The 22,304-nt window shown below is 39.1% G+C and overlaps 2 protein-coding genes and 1 long non-coding RNA gene across 3 annotated transcripts; 1 reads left to right on the plus strand and 2 right to left on the minus strand.

Moving 5' to 3' along the window:
• Window positions 1-71: 71 nt before the first annotated feature.
• Window positions 72-3,252, minus strand: armc1l (armadillo repeat containing 1, like). Its single transcript, XM_051408147.1, has 7 exons — window positions 3,145-3,252; window positions 2,469-2,647; window positions 1,814-1,905; window positions 1,430-1,613; window positions 1,207-1,323; window positions 864-938; window positions 72-735 (listed from the first exon to the last, which is right to left on the minus strand). The coding sequence occupies exons 1-7, from the start codon at window positions 3,203-3,205 to the stop codon at window positions 544-546; spliced, it is 900 nt and encodes a 299-aa protein (XP_051264107.1). The 5' UTR covers window positions 3,206-3,252; the 3' UTR covers window positions 72-543.
• Window positions 3,253-3,321: 69 nt separating this feature from the next.
• Window positions 3,322-9,290, plus strand: mtfr2 (mitochondrial fission regulator 2). Its single transcript, XM_051408144.1, has 8 exons — window positions 3,322-3,484; window positions 4,695-4,881; window positions 5,197-5,301; window positions 5,982-6,106; window positions 7,040-7,248; window positions 7,377-7,683; window positions 7,863-8,043; window positions 8,704-9,290. Exons 2-8 carry the CDS (start codon window positions 4,810-4,812, stop codon window positions 8,746-8,748), a joined length of 1,044 nt encoding a protein of 347 aa, XP_051264104.1. The 5' UTR covers window positions 3,322-3,484; window positions 4,695-4,809; the 3' UTR covers window positions 8,749-9,290.
• A 6,108-nt stretch (window positions 9,291-15,398) lies between these two features.
• LOC127367909 (uncharacterized) lies at window positions 15,399-19,215 on the minus strand. Its single transcript, XR_007885561.1, has 5 exons — window positions 18,940-19,215; window positions 18,119-18,153; window positions 17,913-17,984; window positions 16,612-16,696; window positions 15,399-15,899 (listed from the first exon to the last, which is right to left on the minus strand). It is a non-coding gene; the product is annotated as an uncharacterized LOC127367909 (long non-coding RNA).
• Between the last annotated feature and the right edge of the window lie 3,089 nt (window positions 19,216-22,304).

Consider the following 22,304-nt stretch of genomic DNA (forward strand, 5'->3'; position numbering starts at 1 on the left):
ATGTGTGCAATGATTGTCATCCTTTATCCAAATACAGAAAAATAATGGGGAAATTCACAGTGCACATTGAATACATGTAATACTTTGTAGTTTTATTTTAGCATAAAATACAACTACTAACAAACACAGCAGGATACACAGACTTTCCCCAACTGTATAGAAAAGTAGCACTTTTTTATTTTACACGCAGATAGAAAATGGACAGTTTGAAAAGTCAGACAGAAAATATTTACATTTAATAGGAATTTTGTGTAGAAAACATTCCAGAGACAAAATATTTTTTCAAGTGTGTGTGTGCCTTCAATCCACTAAGTAAGCACCACAGAGGTAAAACGAGAAGTGATTTTGCACGTTGATAATGTGTAGTTTTTCAGAAGAATTGATGGCAAGTTGGTGAAATTCAGTCCATTCACACGTAGTCAGGATGTTTGCCTGCAATGTGTAAACATCCAGTAATGTCCACTCCAGTAACACACAGCAGTAGGGGAATTCTTATAACAACTTTGCATCACTGCATCTCCGGGAATCAAACTTGCACCGGTTTCACCAGTAGAAGGTTTTGGTGAGGAAGCTGGCAGCAGTGTTGAGCCAGCTTCCACTAGAATCTTCCTTGGCTGTTGTGCGGGAAATTGCTCGGTCAACCTCTCTCTCTGGGCTGTCGTCCTCAGGGAGGTAGTCTGGTATAGCCGAGTTTTGCTGCACCTCCACTCCAGATGAGCTCAAAGGGATAAAAACCTGAAGAGAGAAGTTGAAAGTTCAGTGTGAACACAGTTCCACAATTATGGGTTTATTCTCCCTTGGATAAAATAGTATACGGTCAAGTCTTTTACAGTCAAAAGGCATGCTCTATGAGCACTACTCACCTCTTCTCCTGCCTCATTCTTTACCACCTGTTGGGCTGACAACACCTTAGTGGCAGCAATGGCCGATGCCAGACTCTGCAAATTAAGAAAATCAGAGGAGGAGGTGACTGGAATTAATCAACCAAGGTCAACGAGAGATCAGGTATACTTTTTTCCCTCCACATTCCTGCATTGTGTGGTGTGTGTGTGTGTGTGTGTGTGTGTGTGTATATCAATGGCTTTGACAATCCAATAATACAAATGTTGAATATGACTAGAGGGATAAACTCATATTTTGACAGACCGGTTGCTTCTTGAGCTGACACTGATAATAAATGTTTGTCTTTGTGTTTTTGTGTATTACCTCAGTGGGCAGGTCTGAACGGATGCGGACGGTGCATCTCTTGGAAGCCATCTGGAAGGTGAAGCTGATCACCCCTCTGACCTTCAGAAGAGCCTCCTCACACAAGCCTCGCTGGTCCTTGATAAGCGAGGGTGACTGTATTAGTTCATTTTCTGGGAATAACAACAATCGCTACTGTCATGCATAGGAGAGAGTGAGTGTGTGTGTGTGTCAGCCTACTCACAGTGCTGTCAAGCCCCTGGATGTGCAGAGTGACAGACTTGGCCTTCTTGTTGGAGGAGTTGATAAAGAACTGGGATTTCTTTCTCTTCTCCCTCTCAGGTGTGCGTGGCACAGGATTTGCAGGTGCGCTCAGAATGTCCAACACCTCCTGGGCCAATGCTGTGATGTCAACAGACAGGCCCTCCCTATATGGAGAAATATTACATTAAATGTAGCCTGGTTACAGACCTCTGAATTGAACAGACACAGTTGACAGTTCAAGCACTATCATTGAAAGTTTCAGGTCCAATCACATAAACATGCAATAAAATACTCTACAGACAGTTCAGGAAAACACGAGGGCACATCTTGCAAGAGTCACCAAGATCGTGTAAAATCCCCTCACCTCCCAACTAGATTCTCCAAGCTCACCATCATACCCAGTTCATTCTTCATGGTAGGGATGTTAGGGGACAATTCAGCCAGGTAACGCAGGGTCTGAGGACAAAGGAAGACAGAAGAGGGATTAAAACGTACACTACATTTGTGCAAACATGCACACCCAGCCATATTAGAATTTACCTATTGCACAAGCTGCTCTGAATTATTATCTTATTTCATATTTAAAGTTTTTAACCAGCCATTAGTTTTCTTTTTTTTTAGTAAGGTAACGTTACGTAGATTTTTTAAGTCTTTTTCAGTCAATTTTATCTGAGATGAACTCTCAAATTACAGATATTGCAGCTTTAAAATTCAATCAGATTTCCCCCCAGGGATCAGTAAAGTATTTCTGATTCCAAACAGAACTTAGATGCAAGTTAACATAGGATTCAAAATAATCTTAGTCTTCATGTACATTAGTATGCCACAATCTTATTAAGACAACTTAATATTTCCTGTGATGGATTATCTGTCACAACAACCTGTGCAATCTCTGCCACAGTCTCACCAGTAGGAACATCACATTACAGAATATAATAAAAACTAATTAATTGGCAGTCAACGTACAGTTAGTAGAAGTTACAGCACTTCACCACACCTATCCTGCCTCTTTCACCCACCTGAAGAGTTGCAAACAGCACGTCTGGATTCTGGTGGTCCAGGAAGAGAACCAGCCCGGGGAGACAGCCCTGGTCCTGGACGATCACCTCTCGGTTCTGCGGCTCAGAAGCCAGGTCCCGCAGCTGACTCACCACCGACAGTGCGTCCATCATCTTCGTTAACTTTACCAGACCTGAAACTGAGAGTGGTAACGCTATTTAGCTGAGTGAGTGACATTATTTAGTCGGATTTTAAAGTTAACGTTAAAGCCATGCTCGATAAAAAAAAAACGACCGTAACGTTAGAACTAACGTTAATTAAACCCAGAGGAAGCGAACTGTATCTAACTGGTTGTTTTTTTAGATTTGTAACATATGTAACGGTCTCTAGTGTACGTTTAAAGCTAGGAACGTCCAGGTACAAGGTGACGTTATTTTATAGACGTTAACGTTAAGTTGTCCTGTCAAACAGAAGCGCGAGCGTTACCGTTGCGGCTACTTAGCTAAAGAAGCTAACTGTTAGCTACTTTTGAAACGTGAGGAAGCTGGCCAACTTTTAAAATAAAACAACATTTTCATTTGTTTCGTTGTGCCGTTTGAACTTCAAACTGTTTCGTTGTTACAACTACGAACAATATAAACGCGTTGAAAGAACAATAAATGATGTTCAAATTAAGGTTTTGCGATGTTTTCTTACCCAGGACAAAAAGAAGCTCGTGTACAAATACAAACTTGGTGCTAAGCAGATTTCCTGACATGCCATTGGTCAACCAGCAGTTCCCTACACTGCACGGTCGCCCACTCCCATTGGCTCCTCATGCTCGTTCTGCATTTACAGCCAATCAGAGGAGGTTTTGCTGCTGCGGCTTTATTTGACTTTACAGTCTTTGCTGCCTGGATGCGTGAGCTTGAGGGGAAGCTGCAAGTTCTTAACGCTAGTGTTTGTCTGCAGTTTCAGTTTATAACACTGGTTATCATGAACAATTGCGGACGAATGTAGCTACTAATTCACGTTTCGACAAGAAAACGAGTCTAAGGTAAGTACACACATATTTCCGCTTATCCCGCATGTTTCCTGGCGTGGAGCATTTTTACTTTTGATGAGCCATGCAGCTTCAGAGGGGACACACTGCGGTTCCTGTGCGGGCTAACGTTACCTGCGCTGTCCTCAACAGAAGGTTACTCTTTTTAGCTTCAAACTAAAATCCACTTTAAACCTTAAACCGTTGTGCACATCCAGTGCGATTGTAACGTTACAGCAGAGTCAGCATTCAGCGGTGCAGAGGGAGAAAAGTGCCTCCCTGAGCATCAATGTGTGATGCCACCAGGTGACACTTTAGACAGTTGTAATACAATAATGGACCCCAGGATCCATATGACATTGAGTAGTTTTATTTAAATTTAGCGCCTCCAACTCTGAAAATGTCCTGATTAAAACCACAGTGGCTGTTTTCTGTGCTTTCAGCCGTTATATTATTACATCATCACCAACTTACAGTGCAGCTTCAGGGGAGGCTTGTTAAATTCCTACATTTAGTTGGATGTTATCATTAGGCATTGCACAATATGGACATTTTGGCCAAACTAATTGTGATACACAATATTAAGATAAGACTTTATTGATCCCACACTGGGGAAATTCACTTGTTACAGCAGCTCCAGATATAACATAGCAGATAAGAAAAAAGAAATGCACATTAAATAACAAAATAAAATAGAAAAATACAAGATATCAAGAAAACCCTAACCATATGCTTCACACTTGCATACAAGTTCACTAAAACATACTGGAATCACTTTACCTCACATTCTGTTAAAAGCACATACTTATTGCATCACAGATAGCCACCTTATCTTCCTGTTCTTTATTTTGGAATCTATACTATTTCCACACATCTAGTAGTAGTTTTTTTTTTGTGGGGGATACAACGGTCAAGCCAAGCTTTTAGCCATGGTGACAGGCTAAGGATTTTGGGGAAAGATGCGGGCTCCCTCTTGTGCCCTAGTTCAAAATAAATCCAGAAATCAATATAGGACCGTACGCTGGCGAGCTACACAGCTTTGTCAAGTCAAGCCATGTGAGGATATTTACGATTATCACAATAATGGAAATGTTTTTATCACAGTACACAATATCATATATCAGGTGACAGTAGTCTGATTTGGAGACCATAACTAGTCTCAAGTACTGACTTTCAGTGGTTCTCTTTTATAGCATTAAGTGTTGTATGTTTTATTTTGTTTCAGGTGTAAAGTATGTGACTTAGTGGCAACTATTCTGTGTTGGCGTCTTATCAAGTCAGTCAGCAGAAAAAGCTGCTTTGCAGTCATCAGCTGGTGCACGAAAAAGTCCTTGTCTGCAATGTCTTTAGTGGAGGATATCCTGGATGTGCTGCGTATTGTCCTGGAATACTTTGGAGTTGCTCCAGACATGGTGAGTTCAGTGCACACACACACACACACACACACACACCTCTGTTATAATTAAGTTACTAATTTTTAAACTGCCATCCAGGGATATCAAGAGGCATGGCAGTTGTTTTCATTCCTGTAAAGTCACCAGTATTGTTACTTCACTAGTGAATCTGCAAGAACGGCAATTTTCAACCAAGGTTGTGTGTGTGTGTGTGTGTGTGTGTGTGTGTGTGTGTGTGTGTGTGTGTGTGTGTGTGTGTGTGTGTGTGTGTGTGTGTGTGTGTGTGTGTGTGTGTGTGTGTGTGTGTGTGTGTGTGTGCCATCTTACCTGTAGCTGGTTCCAGTGTGGGACAGTCAGCTGTGTGGTCAGTATCGCAGCATTGTGCGGATGATTGGGACCAACCTCCCACTGGAACCTACACCGCGGGTCCACTTTCAGGTACCAGCACTGCTGTTTTCTTACGGACTCACTCAAAATCACTCTATTTTATTATGATATTGATGATCGCTTCAATAAAAAAATATAAAACTGTAGGTTGGTATGTATATAATATTAGTCTATAATTGGTCAAATACAACTATGTGTTTTTTGATAGCTAATAGCTAACATTGATAAAGATGATTCAATCTATGTTTGTCACATAGTACTTCCTAAACAAAAGCAAAACTGTATGCGGTATTTAGTGGAGCTCAAGTGTATTTGTAATGTGTAAACTTTTTTGTGGGGGGGCCTTTTTATTGCCTTTATTTGATAGGGACAGCCAAAGATAGACAGGAAAGGGGGGTAGAGAGAGAGGGGATGACACACAGCAAAGGGCCGCAGGTTGGTTTCGAACCCTGGGCCGCTGCAGCAAGGACTCAACCTCAGTACATGGGTCGCCAGCTCTACCCACTGAGCTAACCGGGCGCCCATGTAAACTTTTTTTGTTTCAACCTGACACAAGACATTCAGTTTTTGCCTCATCCTCTTACTTCTGCAAAATCACATTTGCATTTTGACACAATTTAAGCCATCAGTTACTATATTTGATTTAATTAATAACTTATGCAATTGTCTATTATTTGCCATGCAGTCAGCATCGCAGTGTGTGACCCTCCTTGTCCATGTTTCGTTCTTAGGTCCCTCTGCTCAACTATAGACCCCATGGTTATGTCGACATTCCCGTGGATACTCCTGCCATCCCCTCCTTTGCCGACGTCCTGTCGGTGTTTGAGGATGAGGGCAACAGCTTTGCCAAGACCAGGTAAGAGCACAAATGGACAAAATGCAAACAAAGGTTATTCAAGTTCACAATCTTTATTTGTTGCCAAGGGGCAATTCATTTTTGCTGCAGTAGCAATAAAAAATAACAACAACAACAACAACAACAACAACAGCAGCAGCAGCAGCACAGGGTGAGACATACGGATGGATACTGTTTCCTAGTGCAAGTTTACAGTGAAAAATAACAATGAAATCTTTTGTCCTAATATAAGCAAAACTGTTGATAGAATATTTCATAAAATGCAATGAGTCAAAGAGTACATGAATGAGTCCAGTGTAGCATTGGAACAAGAGAGCCAGAAGCTCAGGGTGCCACTCCAGCTGCTCACTATTACTGCCACAGTAGCTGAGACTATAAAGGCCAGCAGAAACCCGGGTGCTTTGCTGCCGTCAGTTTCACCTTGGACAGTATTTTTTTGTTGGATTCTGATGCCAAAAACAAAAACAATTTCTACCCAGAAGAAAGAAGTAAGTGTTTCTGCCAGGTAATGTTTGTGTGTATACTGTGTATGGCTAGCGAGGTACTAATTTACTGTATACGTTTTCTGTGGTTAGTGTAGCTGCTAAGTTCCCCTCATAAAACTCTTATAGAACTTAAGCTGTTGGTCAGTCGATTATTGCATTATTTCATGAAATACATATTGTGTTTTTACTCGTCTCAAGCAAGCAGAACAGCTTGATTTCTTTCGACAGATGTAGTACGTATACTAGGTTGATGCTGCCAGATAAATATAGCCATCCTGTTCTAATCAAAACGTATTGTGAACTGGTAACTCATAGACAGCCTGTCTGAGCAGGAGAACACTGATTTCTGTGTATAAAAAAATCAAGAATGAATTGGCCATAGTTTTTGTGTACTACAGAGGAACAACGGCACTTTCTTACTTCACACAAAATAATTTGGTCTCCGTAGGAATCATTTGCCTCCAAAGAAGCAAACATCTGTAAATCAGGATGTGCGGAAATATCCAGGACCAGCTCTAAAGCAAGTGCAGAGAGGAGGCAGATCGGTAAGACAGACAACAGATCCAGACGCCATGAAGAAGATCACAGCACTGGAGAGCGAGCTGCTCAAACTGCGAGCTCAGATAGCTATGATTGTTACTGCCGCTCCAGGCTCAGGTTCGTATTCTTTTTACTGATGTGTCGCAACGTCTTTGCACATGTCCAACATGTTACACTGTCATTTTTACAAGTCAAGTAAATTACATAAATAACAACCCTTTTGTGCTCTTTCAACATTTTATTAGGTCTGACCGAGTCCCAAAATGCACCAGGTACGCCTTTGCTGTCTCCTCCAGCTTTTACCTCTACGCCACGCAGTGCTCCTCCTCCTCCTCCTCCTCCTCCACCACCACCTCCACCTCCTTCCTGCCCTGACTCCTCCACTAAGACTTCTTCCGTATTAGAGCTGATTCGCCAGCGCAGGAACACTGAGAAAGACCTCAATAGGGGGCAACTCAAGCCCCAGGACCCAGGCTCAGATGTTAAAGGGATCCCATCCATGCTGGATGTTCTCAAGGACCTCAATCAAGTTAAATTACGTTCAGTGGAGAGGTAAGTGGTAGTACAATATGGGTTTGTCTGAATTTTTGATTTAGTTTTACCAATATTAATATCTTTAAAATATATGGTCCTAATTTATTGTCTGCTAGTTCATTTTCTTGACCTTATTTCATTTCTCTGTGTTACCCTATACTGCAACTGTTCTTGACAATCCCTTCTTCTCTGTGTAGATCACCAGGGGGCACACCGGTCATAAGGAGACGCAGTAAGGGTAAAGCATTGCTCAGCGACCCAGCCGCTCTTATCGCTGAAGCACTAAAGAGGAAGTTCGCCCAGCATCGCCATAACAATTCCTCTGACAAAGAGAATTCACTAGAACTGTCACCATTTGGCAGTCCAGAAACACCCAAGGTTTGTTTCCCAGATACACACCCCATACTTACAAACCTCGTTTTAGGGGTTGGTTATCAGTCTTCTAATTCACGTTCTAAACCGCAATCTTTTTTTCTAAATTTGAAATGTCCTGTGGACATATAGCCACAATTCAAATGTAATTTTAAACATAATGTTGAATTCACAATCTCCTAAAATCGTCAGATTGCCCAACTCCTCTCTCTGTTTAGTAAAATATATTCATCGATATTAATTTATTTTTGGAAACTTTCAAATTGGTTTTGGAAATCAACATAATTGAAACTTCATGAAAGAACAAGATCACTAGTGCAGTACGGTGCCTTTCAGAGAGTCTCACTGCTCCTCAACTCAAAATGTGTGTAGACCCTTTTCATAGAAGACATTTTTACTTCTCAAAGCAAAAGAAAGGTGTAAATGATCAAATTTAATTCCTTTTAGCTGCTATGTCTTATGTCTTAATACAGGCAAACTGACAGTAGCCATTCATCAAAATGAGTTTTCAAAGAAACACAAAGCAGCTAAAAGGTGTACAAGGGTCAGATCAGTGTCTTTAAACTATTTTTTTAATTGTGTCCACCCTTGTATTTTATTTTAAAAAACTGAGCGTTCAAGATTTAAGCTGTCTGCAGCTGTATTAATCTGATGCTTCTGTTCTAGGTTCCTCTCCACACCAGACGCAGTCACGGGCGCCGTCACCTCTGATCCTGTTAAATAATAACTTCTGACCCCAAAATAGTCAAAAGTCGGACGTCCCTTTTACAATCGCAAATGCAGCTTCCACAGATGTGCCTCACAAACGGATTACTACTGCAGCTACTGACTTACATTTCATTTTTTATCTTTGTTTGTCTGTTCTTTCGTTCTTGTAAGAGTGTTTGTCTCACAATGAACAACGTGCTTGTTTCTGTTAAGTATTTCTTGGTTGGGAGGCTTGAATGTATATTTTTGTTACTAGTGAACATGGTTTTGGTACAGTTGTTTTGTTTTTGTGCAGTGGTGTCTTATGTTTCCAGTGTTATTCATACAATAGGGATATCTTTTTAAAGGACATAATGTGTTTAAGCAGGTAGGCACTGTAACTTGAAGCTAACTGCAATAATGTTATTGAAGTCACTTTGTGAGGCCTTAATTCTTACCTCAGCCAGGTGAAATGAATAACAGTGGGTATCCACACAGCTTTATTCTATGCAACTGCTGTTTCAAGTCGTTTTATTTTATTAAAGTGTTAAAGTGCACTGATCCAATTTTTTGTTGTTGTCATGTTTCTCAATATTTTATTTTATGTAAAAAAGCAGTTTTAGTTGAAATGTGTATGTTTTTTAAAGTATAATTTTTTCGGCCTTTATTTGATAGAGAGACAGCTGGAGATGGACAGGAAAGGGGGGCAGAGAGAGAATGACATGCAGCAAAGGGTCGCAGGTCGGATTCGAACCGGGCATCCTGAAATGTGTATGTTTTACAGCAACAAGACATTGAATTGATCTTGAACGCCAACAAAGATTGCATCACAACCACAGTCATGCATGTAATGTCAGTATTCTTTGTGTGAACAGCTATCTCGCATTATTAAACCAGTAGATCCGCAATTCAGTAGTGAACTTTCATAAAGTTAAGAAAAGACTAAATTACCAAAGAATGAGGTCGAGGTATCTTGAATTTGAATTCAGAGTATGGATCAAGCTCCAAAGACACTGGGTCCTACAATTCCCATAATGCAACTGGCACAATCTTTCATTAGACCCTTATTTTGTCATGTTTTGGAAAGCTCTTAAGCTGCAGAAAACACAAGACCAATTTTACAGTGTGAGTAGTTCTCGTGATTAGTGAACTGAGCTTTATGTGTAAGATCTCAAAACTACATTATTTGGCTCATTAGTGTTCATACTACACTGAAATGTTATTTTTTTTACCAGTACTGAGTGAGCAGCTGACACTTCATGGTAGTGGGTTACTCTACTTCACTTCCCCCTGTTTAGCAAGTATAATTATACAAACATTTAATGAATGGATAACACTATAATGTAGCAATACACACCTATGAGGACATTTTTAGTCTTTATAAATGTATTATTTTAAATAATTAAAGAATATTAAGACGGCTCACTTACCAAATTTTAGCTTTATTTTCCCTTTTAAAAGAATGAATAGTTTTACCTCTCAAAGCTTCTAGGAATTCCCCTTCAAGTATAAATTGCTTCAATTTAAGAGGTCATAAAGGCTGGTTTGTGTTTCTGTTTCCTTTGTTTCATGGCAGATGCTCTCAACAAGATATCCAAATAAAGAGACGTGTGTGTTTATGCTCAGTAAAAAACAATGACACAAAGTAATGCTTATTTCTCTCCCATCGTTGGCAAACCGGTGAAGTTCAATGAAGATCCTCTTACTCCTAATAATAAACAGATTTAAACCTGGTCTGTAGTAACCAACAACCAAAAGCAATACTGAGCCGTGCTGAGACTAAACCATCCTATATATTTAAATGACTGAAACAACAGATTAATATTACTATGGACAGACACAGGGTCCTGTTATAGCTGTTGAAGCATTAGAACAAAGTATGATCAAGTTTTTACTCCTAAATGTATGTGCAGCTTCCAAAATCCATTGTAAGCAATCTTGTGACACTGTAGATATTAACCTTACTCTGGTACTTCAGTGCTGTTGCCTTCTGATGCAACAGGAATTGAAGGAGCTGAAGGAGAAGCTTTTCAGATAGTAGACTGTGGTCTATTGAAAGAATCACCCACTTTTTTTAACAGATCAATGCAGACAGAATTGCTTACTTAACTGCCACATTAACGTTATTTTCTGTGCTTTTTTGGTAAATTAAACTATTAATTACATGTAAAGTATTCATATTGCAAACATCAGTCTAATCCATTGTTGCAGTACACAGGCACCTGATAGTCTACTGTATCAGTAGACTGTGACTGTGCCGCCATATGACTAGGGATTTTATGAATTATAAATAACTTATATACAGGTAGGCGATCCTTCTTTCTTTTTGCTTTCAGGTCATCCAGGTGTTTTCCTAACCCATCTGCATTTAGGGAACAAGTGCATATGTCAGTGCATATGTCAGATATGGCCACAATATGCTCTTGCGGACATTATCTTGTTTAAAGGCAATAAGTCTAAACTACTGCTACAAAGACTCCAGTCAACTATAATGTGGCATACTCCCTACATTCTCTGAATATGGGACTTTCAACTTCTCTTATAAGCATCTGGCTGTGTGTAACTGCGTAATACATTCATTGTGTTTGTGTACACAGGCTGAATATTTAACCATCCTGCTCTACTGTGGTTTGCACAAAATATTTGTGAATTTGAAGGGGATCAATGAAATATTAATTGACAAATTCCTAAAATTCTTTACCACTTGTCCTATGGCTTACTACCATAGTAAGCATCACCCATACTACTAGAGTACTATTACAGTACGTATTGGGTGTAAATGCTCAAGCACACATTCTGAAAGTCAGCTCCCCAAACTGCAACTGTAACTTTTAGTTGTTTTTTCTATTGCTCAGGAGTTTATTAGAAATTACTGAACCATTTATGTGTAATATTTCCAACCCTTTTTCTTGTGAAATAAATGATTCAAAATTCAACAAGTTGGGAGCGGCTTTTGTAAAGTTTTATCCTTTCAAGGTATGCTCTTCATATGGCGTGACAGCAGTGCAGGGAATGAAACAGACATTAGGATATATTTTACTGCAGTCAAGTACCCTACTTTAACTGCTATATTAACTCATCAGCAGCCAGGTGCATGTGGGTTCAGTGTCAGGCTAGTGGAGGCTGTGGCTTTATGTCATTTTCGACCATCTCTTGTCCCTGTGACTTGATTTATATATATATATATATATATATATATATATATATATATGTTCTGAGCTCATGAAAAGTTTACTTTTTAGAAACAAGTGATTCTCGCTGGACAGCCAGGCTGCAAACATATGATGATCTTAACATAATATGCATTCCTATAGATTTGCCACTCAACAGTAAATATCATCATCAACATCATATATTAAAAAAACAATAATCATATATTTAAAAAAAGGATACTCTACTTGGGTGGTATTTTGGAAGCAAAACTGGATCAGTGATTTGTCAATGAAGCTGACAACAAAATAGCCATTTGCTTTAAGCTGGTCAAAATGGTCCATCCAAAACTGGGTGCATTCACTTCTCAAGGTGCTTCACCAACGTTTAATCCTAATCAGACTTTATGTGGACATCCATTGTTTTCGGTCACCCCATTTATAAAATAACCTGCGATAATACTAGGGTCATTGTTGGTTTTGTATGCTTTCAGCCATATCATTTTTCTTGAGAAGCCATCTATGCAACCACTGATACATATGCCATTTGGCTTTAATTTGTTATATCCATCTATATGCCATACATAGTTTGGCCCACGACTGACGTTCATACTACATCCATCTGTAGCCGCACTGTCTGCCAGACATTTGTAACTACTGGTCAATGAAGGATGCTACTGCAGCATCTGTCACATTTTGTCGCTTTCTCTCTACTTGACTTAGTTTGATATTATGTGATTCCTCTAAAACTGCCAAAATCTCACAATTTGTGAATCTACATCTAAAGTAGTCTTCAATGACGGTATCCATTTAGTCTGCCAAACTTTGTCTCATTCACTTGCTTCTGTTGCTTTGGAGCATATGAAGAAACAACACACAGGCCTATTCTAATTCAGGCTTTTCATTATATTGAGATACTGTCAGAATAATGTGATACTAAGTCATTATTTGTATCTCATTATAATTACTTTCTTCATATTCATTCATCATATTGGCGGAAATGGGCTTCCATAAGTTTCACCCAAATCACTGATAAAGTTGTGCTTTTATACAAGTGATAAAGTTTTGTTTTTGTACAGTAATCACCAGTGAGGCCCATCCCTAAGAAACACTCCGACTAAAAGCTATTTTGTTGTTAGCTAGCTAACGAATCTTCACTCTGTATCACTAGTGTTGAAGATTGATTGACAGGTGAATGTCATAATATTGAAATCGGTTCATAACTCCATAAGCAAATTGTTGTTTTATTGTACTTAACCTCCTAGGGCTTAGCGGTCACATACATGGACAGCACCTTTTAGCTCTTATGTCCACAATTGTGTTCACTGCTGAATTGGGGGTGTTATGGTACGTATGTGGGGTACTTACACTACCATATGGTGGTGTCAGAAATTACTAACACACTACGGTGCCAATTAAAAATGGCGGGAAAATTCAAGTGGTAGCTCCATACACAGACGTCGACAAGGTAAGAAGTTCTGTCATATTTCATGGCTTATTCTGATTTAGATATTTATAAAAGCCTTGTACATTTGTCATGACATGCAAATTTGAAAAAAAAGTGTAAAAATAGCAACTTTGTAGGTCGCTAAACATGAAGTACACATAAGTGTACTTACGGACTGATGCTCCTCAAAACTAATATGCTTGCACACATGTAAAATAAGAAAAAAGCTAACTCAGGTGCAGCTAAAAAGCTGTACATGATCCCAATGAAATAAATAGCAATTAAATCACTAAATACGTATACATACTTAAATTAGTTGGGTTGAAAATGTTAGTAAAAATATGCACATGTAAATTAGCTTACAGCTAACTGTAGCTAAAAAGCTGCATATTGTCCCATTGGAATAAATAACAAATAAATAATGCAAACCTACATACATAAATTAATTTGTATTTGATTTTGTCATGTTTTTATTTACGGAGCGTTTTTCTGTGCAAAGAGCATTGGAGCTACCCCGTTTTGGTCGTAAAATCAGCCGTCCCACTCGGGGCTCCTCACAGTACACCGAGCTAAACGAGGGTGAACATACGACTCGCAAAACAAAGATGGCAGCGTCCGTATTGAGATGTATTTTCTTTGTATTTGTCCTACGTTGGTCGTTTTAATGTCGATTTTAAATGCTCCTACACACTGTTTACATTGCTGCTTTAGTCCGGTCACCAATTTATGCATTGCACGGTGTTGCTGTGCGTGCAATACAATGTCAAGTTTTGTTTTCTAGCTGGTTTGCTAAATAGGCTAATGTAGCTAACAATAACACTAGCCTGCCCCTGGTGGCCCCTGGAGGCCCCTGGTGGCTCGAGACAAACGCCACAGCACTTGTTGACATTGAAATATATAGGCGAAAATGGCAAAATATTATTGAAATGTAAGACTTTCAAATAACGGAATTACTTGAAATGTTAGTGTTTCTGTAGAAAAACCTTATTATTTCACATTGAGCTTGTTTAGATGAGCCACAAGCAATAACAACACAGCTGCTGCACTGGTGGCGTCCATGTTCTTTCCGACTCGTAATGCCCAAAGACAAATGGAACGCTATAAGTGGTACAAGCCAGGCAATAACATCACGTTCTTGTGTCAGAGCATCTCGGGTGAGGGATTTACGAGACAAATGGATCGCACCATAAGTCACATTCCTCCTCCAACTCCTCTCCTCTCAAACTCTGTGAAGGTCAATCAATCAGGTGACCTCTGGGCCTCTGTAAGCAGACCTGATCCTTCAGTCCTCAGTGATCGCAGCCTTTAACATGTTCCCTTTTTTACATTACCAATTAGAGGTGGGCGATATATATCGTTTGCGATAATATCGTCATCGTTGTTTTGATGATGTGCAAATTATGTCCATTATCGAGTATTTAAATTACTTCGCCAAAAATATTTAAACGCACGCGGAAACTCCTCACATCCATTAATACGCGGTGCAGCAACGCTCTCTACAGCATGGCATAGTCACACGACTAGTGTTCACGTGACCTCTCACTAGCGTCCTCCTTGCAACAGTTTAGCAGCGCGTTGTGATGGTAAAGAGAAAATGCAAGCACCTCCAGTCCCTGAAGCTACCGGTACTTCAGATGATTTAGTGCCGAGACGTGGGTCTACCTCTCTGGCATGGAAATGGTTTGGTTTTGAAAAGACTGATTAGGGTCTGTGTCCACCAAGAGACGTTTTTAGCGCAGCGTTCAGAGCGCTTCAAGTTGAAATCTGTACAACTTTTAACGGCGCTGGGCGCTCGGAAAATGAGTTTTTGAGCGCTCCCAGAGCTAAAAACGCGTTTGGTGGACACAAGCCCTAACTTAGACAATTCCAATCACAAGGATATCGACTGATTATCGTTATCACCAAAATCCCCAAAAATAACAAGATATTATTTTTTGCCCATATCGCCCACCCCTATTACCAATGCAAAATTTCACATGAGCTATTCACCTACTATGATGTTTTTTCATTTTTTTTCCCACTATGATGTTCAAAACACATTAGTAGCTAAATAGTTTTTTTTAAAAAAACAGTAACCATTTAAAATGCTTTGAATGTTTTATATTTTGATACAGACATACAATGTCATCCTGCAACTGTTTTAACTGTCCAAAATGGGCAAAAATGCAATGTTTCCATGTTGTTTTTACTCTCTGATATTCAAAAAATGTTCAAAAAATATGTGTGTATGTGTTAGTAATACATTAAAAAACAGTCAGGAAAAAGCATGTAGGAAAACAGCTTGGGCCTTAGGAGGTTAAGCCAACAAATTACAGGGCACTCATTGCTTTTTGAGCATCAAGGATTGCTTGGGCCTTGCGCCAGAGGTAACGTTCATAAGTAGATGGCGATGATGAATGCCTTGACCGTTGAGACAGGAGCTGTTGATGCTACAGTTGTTGCTGCTCCTATGCAAAAGGAATGAGGAGTGTAGCGCTCTGGAGGAAGCCTGCTGGACTGGCAGAGAAGGTGAAGAAGAAAGGCAGACCAAGCCCTCCTCCGTGGAAAATAGAGGCTCCTGTTTGCTGGCTTGGGGACAGCTTCTCAGATATCGAGTCATGGAAGACAGTGGACAAAAAGCAGAATTCAATTCAAATGATTGATTTTCCATTTCTATCCCTGTCACTCTTTTAAAGTTTTAGTAATATAGAGAAGTGGTGAGGGTTAATTGATACATCAGCTATAGTGAGGTCATAAGAAGGATCAAAAGACCCTGTGTGTGTGTATTGAACTCACCACCTGTGAGGAATCCATAAAAAGCTATAACTAAATAGTTATCTTAAATCAAGTGTTTGACATATTGGGAAAGTAGCTTTTTTGCTTCCCAAATGTCACTCTGTTGGTTGTACCTGAAATAGCCAGGAGATGGTCAGCTTAGCTTAGCATGAAGACTGGAAACAGGGGGACACAACTAGCTTGGCTGTGTCTGAAGTAAGAAAATCCACCAACCAGCACCCAAAGCTCACTAATTTACATATTATACGTTTTAATCCACACAAAAACCAACGTGTAACAGCAAGTCATTTCAGGGGTGTGTGAAGACTTCTTTTGCTAAGCTTACAATCTCCTGGCTGTAGAATCATATTTATCTGACAGAGTGGTATCAATCTTCTCATCTAATTCTTGACAAAAATGTGAATAAGCAGATTTCCTAAAATGTTGAACTCTCTCTTTCACAGTTTTCACATTTGTGGGAACAGAAAGCTTCATAATTATCATGTTGATCATCATTAGTTCATTAGTCTGACATACCTTGCCCAAATGAGGGTTTTCTTACTTCTGGTCAACCTCCATTGGGATCTCCTCTTCAGTGGAGGAGTTCGATGCTGCCACATTTCTGCATGGAGAACAATGTATCTTTGTTCAGTCATTAATAAACTAATAAGCAGTAGTGGAAGAAGTATTTTGATTACTTTACTCCACTACAAGTAAAAGTCCTGCATTCAGAATTTGACTTCAGTAAAGGTGTGATATTATTATTAGCTAGATTTAGAAAGTATCAAAAGTAAAAAGTACTTATTGTGCAGAAGAGAAGAATTGTCACTGTTAGAGTTTTACTATTATATAGCCTATTATGTTTTTGGATTAATATTACTGCTGCATTATCACAGTATCTTGCATTTTGCTTATAGATGTTTATGGTTGAGCTAATTTGAACTACTTTATATACTGTAAACTACTGGGTAGTTTAATCTACAGCAATGCATCATATTTTGTCCGTCAGTGGAAATTGGGCCCTTGAGTATGTATATTTCTTTGTCCTTACACATATTTAGTTTCCGTGCACACGGAGAAAGACATGCACTAGGTCCATTTAATGATGAAGACCACAAGATGATGAAAAAGCTTGTAAAGGCACTAGGGATGTCATGATACCAGAAATTTGGTCGTCAATACCAATGCCAATTCAATACCACGGTAAAAATGTCCAAATCAAGTGTTGGTCTCATTCATTTATAGTTTGACAGTATTAGATTGGTCTTATTTATTTTCTGGTTTAAGATGGGTCTCAAGTTACTTTCAATGTGTCATTTTGGGTGATTTAATGCTCCAATTTTTACATAATTAAAATATTAGCATGTGTTGATTTAATATTTATATATTTTGTTTAATTCTAATCTTGTGACATTACAGTAGGTGCCCAATTTCTTTCATTTAATATTTTGTTTAGTACAGTACTTGCTCGGAGTACTTTTACTTTTGCTCAGTTACACATTTATATTATAGTACAGTAAGCTATTGATGGCAAACCACTACAACTACCATGTACAGTATGTGACTGGTGCTGCTGTGCTGTGCTTGTAGGTTTTGCTATGAGATGCTGATGAAATAATAAAAGTAAAAATTTTTCTACATGTTGTCGCAGTCTGAATGCTGTAACGTTAGTCTGTAACAAGCTGTTTTTGCTGCCTACAAGAGGTGCATATGCCTACATTTTTATCTTGTTTTGCAAGTTGCATAAAGGGAACTATATCTTAATTTCATTATACAACCCTGCATTGTAAATGACTATAAAATAACATTGAACCCTTGAAATCATTGAATGTCCTTACCTGGCATTTGAAGAGCTTTGATTTTCCGGAGGATCCCACTCCATTGGAGTTTCCTCACATGGAGATCTGCCCCTGGAAGTCAGGATGGCATTACGTAAGAAACTTTTTTTGTCCAGCACCAAAAGCAAATCTCCAAGCACGCATGGAGAAGAAAAGACATAAATCAAACTACATCAAAATATATCCATCTTTTAAAGCACACTTACGTCACTTGATGAGGGTTAGTAATATTCACCACAATCTGAAACATAATAAAAAATGCATTGTGAGCGAAATTGCTAATCTAGGCTAAGCTAACTTCTTAACGTTGCTCATGTTGCTTCCCCACATGACTGATTTCACCAAGTTTACCAATTCAGCACACATGAAAATACAAACCGTAACTATTCAAGTAGCAGTACTTGTACATACAAAGTAAAATGTTAAACTGAAATAAACATACTTTCATGTGGATTAAAAACTTCATCGTGGCATCCATTTTTTTTACAATTACGTAAGGGATCAAGTGCTTCCGTGTCGTGAAAATAGTTACGTGTTAAGGTTAAAACTACATGAATGGCTGTTCCATTATTTACCCATTGGGGAGACCAATGGCATTCTTTCACAGCTGGCCCAAGAAACACTTAAAGGTGCTGTAAGCAATATTTCTTTTGTTAAATTAATATAAAATTAGTAATAGTTCTACATTCTGGGAGAATAGAGGACTGGTTGAATATAAAAACATAAAACATTACAATTCAGTAACTAATTTCTGACATTTTCTTAGAAACTATTATACACATAGTTAGTGCTATTAAGAGGCTTAATAGCTTAGCTTCCCCCAAATTAAAAAACTAAAAAATTAAATTATTTCCCCAGCTACCTCACATAGCTAGATGTGTTAGTATCAAAGTGATCTGAGTTCAGTAGCAGATCCACTATTCAGTATCGACAAATTGGTATTCAACATAGTTTTACATATATACATATATAGTACATATATTGGTTCACAAAAACGACTGTGTTAGGGGTAGAATCACATACTTACTTTAAGTAAATGTAGAAATACTTTAATGTATTATTCTGAAATAAGATACACAAAATTGTTATTAATTGTTGCAGTTGTGGCTCTCTTTTGGATCCATCGACTTTTTCCTTGGTTGGTCCTCCATCTCTAAGAGAAAAATCTGATACCATTGTCCATCCTTGTATCCATCCTAGAGATTATTATGTTCTAATTCACAGAATGGGAGTCCTTTATAAAAGACTCCTCACATAGCAGAATAACAAGCCTATCATTTTCCCTTGCAAATGAGATCAGGCTCCGCCTAAACCCTTTCACAATGACAGGGAACTTAGGTTATGCTGGTTTTTCATATCATCATATCTGTAGCTTTTGTACTTCCCTAATATATATACACTTCATATATATATATATATAATTGTATATTCATTCTAAATATAGGACCAATCAAGTCCTTTTTAAAGAAGACAGTGGAGCACTACCACTTGTTGTTGCAATACACTTGTTTATCTTATTCAAGAAATTTTTCTCTTTCTTTCTTTCTTTCTTTCTTTCTTTCTTTCTTTCTTTCTTTCTTTCTTTTTTTTCCTGATATGCTGACTTAAGACTTAATGGGAGTTTCATTCTATATTGTAACCACACATCATGAGTTGGTGGTTTGCTTTTTACAGATTAGGCATAATAAGACAACTAATGAAACTAGAACTTGAAAGTAATAATGACATGTTTTTTTTAAATATTTAAACAGTGTGTTATCATTATTAAACTAAACTTTAATTCAGTTATTTAAAGTTTGCTGCAGTGCTGCAGTAAAGTCTTCCTGTACTTACATATAGTTTACATGTTCCACAAACATGCAAACTATACAGGGATACTTTTTCTGCTGATGACCTGCTCTGCCCTGTCTTCCTGTTCCTGGTTGTGTGGCTGCTTTTGTGCAGGTCATCAGCAAACTGGCCACACCTAGAGCCTGTGTGCCATCTTCCTTTTAAAAAGCCTCTGGGAGCCATTTGGTTTTGATTCGAAGGTTAGATTGTGTTGCTGCATCTTACTACAACGCAGCACTCGTGCACTTCTCCACTCATAAACTCACTTACACTATTGATCTCACATACTACAGTTAGTTTAGTTTTATTGTGTAAAGCATATGTGTGAAACTGCAGTTAGTTGAGAAAGGGGTGCTGGTGGCTAAGCAAGAGGGGCCTGATCCATTGTTAGCAACACAGTCACTTTAAGTTTCATGGGGGAACTTAACCAAACAGAGAAAATAATTGCTTTTATTGCAGTTCTCTTACAATAAAGAGAAGCAAGAGTTGGAACTAGAAAGTCAAAAGATTGAGATAGAAAAGCACAAGTTGGAGGCTGAAAAGCAGGTGGCAATTGAGCGTTTGCGGCAGGAAACCGAGCAGGAAAGGATAGCATAGCAAACTGCTAAGTTGGGGATAGTCAGAGATGGCAAGATTTCTGGGGATGTGTTGTGACGGGAAGAAAGTTTGTCTTCGCAGTAAGGATCTCCAGATGTTGTCAGTAATTTTCGTCTCTTACCTAAATTCAATGAAAGTGATCCAGATGAGTTTTTCTCTGCTTGAGCAGATGACGGAAGCATGGACTTGGTCAGACTCTGAGCAGGTTTTGTTGTTGCAGTGTGTGTTTGTCAGGAAAAGCACAGGAGGCCTATGCATCTTAACAATAATCTAACTTATGAATCAGTCAAGGCTGCTGGACTGAAGGTGTATGAGTTCCAGAAGCAAATCGTCAGCATTTTAGGATGAAGGGAGACCGGAGTTGTCGAGGGAGCTGACTAATCATTTCAATTGTTGGTGTATGGCTTCTGATGTTGACAACTTTGAGAGTTGTGTAACTTGGTCCTCTTAGAGCAGTTCAAAATTCTCTGCCCAGCCACATACATTACTGAACGTAAGGTTACAACTGTTGCTGAGGCTGCAGCATTGGCTGAGTATGTACTCATTTATAAAAATCGAACCAGTTAGCCTTTGCAGGAACCTGCGGTAGGGAAAGATAGCGGTGGTAGGTTGCCTGGTCGACATGGGGGTTTTTCGGGTAAAGGGTCTTGGAGCACCTGAAAAACAGGACAATTACTGCCGTGAGGAAGACAATAATTTCATATTTTCCTGTGTTTTTCAGTCAAAAGTCACTACTATCACTGTATTATGCAAGTAATCTTGATATCAATAATATTACTGTCTGAGCACTGGGTACTGCAGGTGGAGGAGCAGTGATACTGCAGCCCACCTCCCCAGCCTCTGTTTTGAGTGGTAGTGTGTAAACCACTGCACTCATTTTAAATGTATTTTTCTCCAGATGCATCATTCATAAGAGCTTATGCTTGTTTTTGGTAACCCTCTACTTAGTATTTTTTTATTTTGTGCTTTAGACGGCTGTAGAAAGACCAACGGCAATGTTTACCATGATCCCATGTACTGATAGTCCCAGTTCCAGAGAGTTAACCTCTCTGAGCCATTAACTTAGCTACAATACAGACATGGGGCTTTTAATACTTTTAATTGATAGGGATAAAATCAATCAAGAATTTTGATATTTTGGCCCAACTCTTATATCTCACTGGCTCTGATGCAAATTATAGGGATACTTTCTCCTTTGTTCAGTTAGATTGCACTGGCAGTATTCCAACTATGACTGTCATCTGCCTACATATACACACACACATATCATTGTTAACACCTGTGTTTACCTTACTATTTCATACTAAAATGGCTGCAGTGAAAAGGTCTATTGTCTGGCCTTCCCCACCTGGCCCAGTATCTCATTTCCTTATCAGACCTACAGAAACCAGCCCTTTGGTTTCCTGAATGTTAACCTGGATCTGCACTTCCTGTCTACCTGCCTGTCAGTGGCAGGGAGTGGAAAATTGCCTGAGCAGGGCTTTGCCACATCCAAACAATTTCAGCAAACATCCCAGTATGATTTAATGCAAAAAAAGTGAAGGTAAAACATATGAATTTGTTGCAGTTTAATATTTAACAATTATTTTATTGCATCATGAAATAAAGCCTTAAATAACCCCTTGACAAACACATCAGGACTCCTTAATATGGCGATCTTGTGGCATGAGGTTTTGATCCCTCCTGCAAGAGGGAAGTGTCTCCAAGAGTTGGTGTCTGGGATCGGAGGGGTCAGCCACAATCTTACCTGCACTCCTCAGGGTCGTGGAGTCGTACATGTTCTGACGTGGGGAGAATGATATGCTGCGGTCTGCCCTTGACCTTGGCAGTGGCAGCAGCGTACCATATGGTGATGGAAGCGGTGAGGATTGTACCGAATATTTACTTTATTAATTGCCAAAGGGGATTAGGGGGGAGGGGCATCACCTGACTGCCCCACCCATCTACATACCTGTTCCCAATTCC

Source organism: Dicentrarchus labrax, unplaced genomic scaffold (assembly GCF_905237075.1).
Source record: "Dicentrarchus labrax unplaced genomic scaffold, dlabrax2021, whole genome shotgun sequence".
NCBI lineage: Eukaryota > Metazoa > Chordata > Actinopteri > Moronidae > Dicentrarchus > Dicentrarchus labrax.

What these genes read in the sequence shown, in the direction of transcription:
- armc1l (XM_051408147.1), bottom strand. Translation starts at nt 3,205, where the DNA reads ATGTCAGGAAATCTGCTTAGCACCAAGTTTGTATTTGTACACGAGCTT. An exon ending in CGAGCTTCTTTTTGTCCTGG is followed by an intron (nt 2,648 to 3,144) that starts GTAAGAAAACAT and finishes TACCACTCTCAG; the next exon opens with TTTCAGGTCTGGTAAAGTTA. An exon ending in TGCTGTTTGCAACTCTTCAG is followed by an intron (nt 1,906 to 2,468) that starts GTGGGTGAAAGA and finishes CTTTGTCCTCAG; the next exon opens with ACCCTGCGTTACCTGGCTGA.
- mtfr2 (XM_051408144.1), top strand. Translation starts at nt 4,810, where the DNA reads ATGTCTTTAGTGGAGGATATCCTGGATGTGCTGCGTATTGTCCTGGAA. An exon ending in TTGGAGTTGCTCCAGACATG is followed by an intron (nt 4,882 to 5,196) that starts GTGAGTTCAGTG and finishes TCTTACCTGTAG; the next exon opens with CTGGTTCCAGTGTGGGACAG. An exon ending in TACTGCCGCTCCAGGCTCAG is followed by an intron (nt 7,249 to 7,376) that starts GTTCGTATTCTT and finishes ACATTTTATTAG; the next exon opens with GTCTGACCGAGTCCCAAAAT.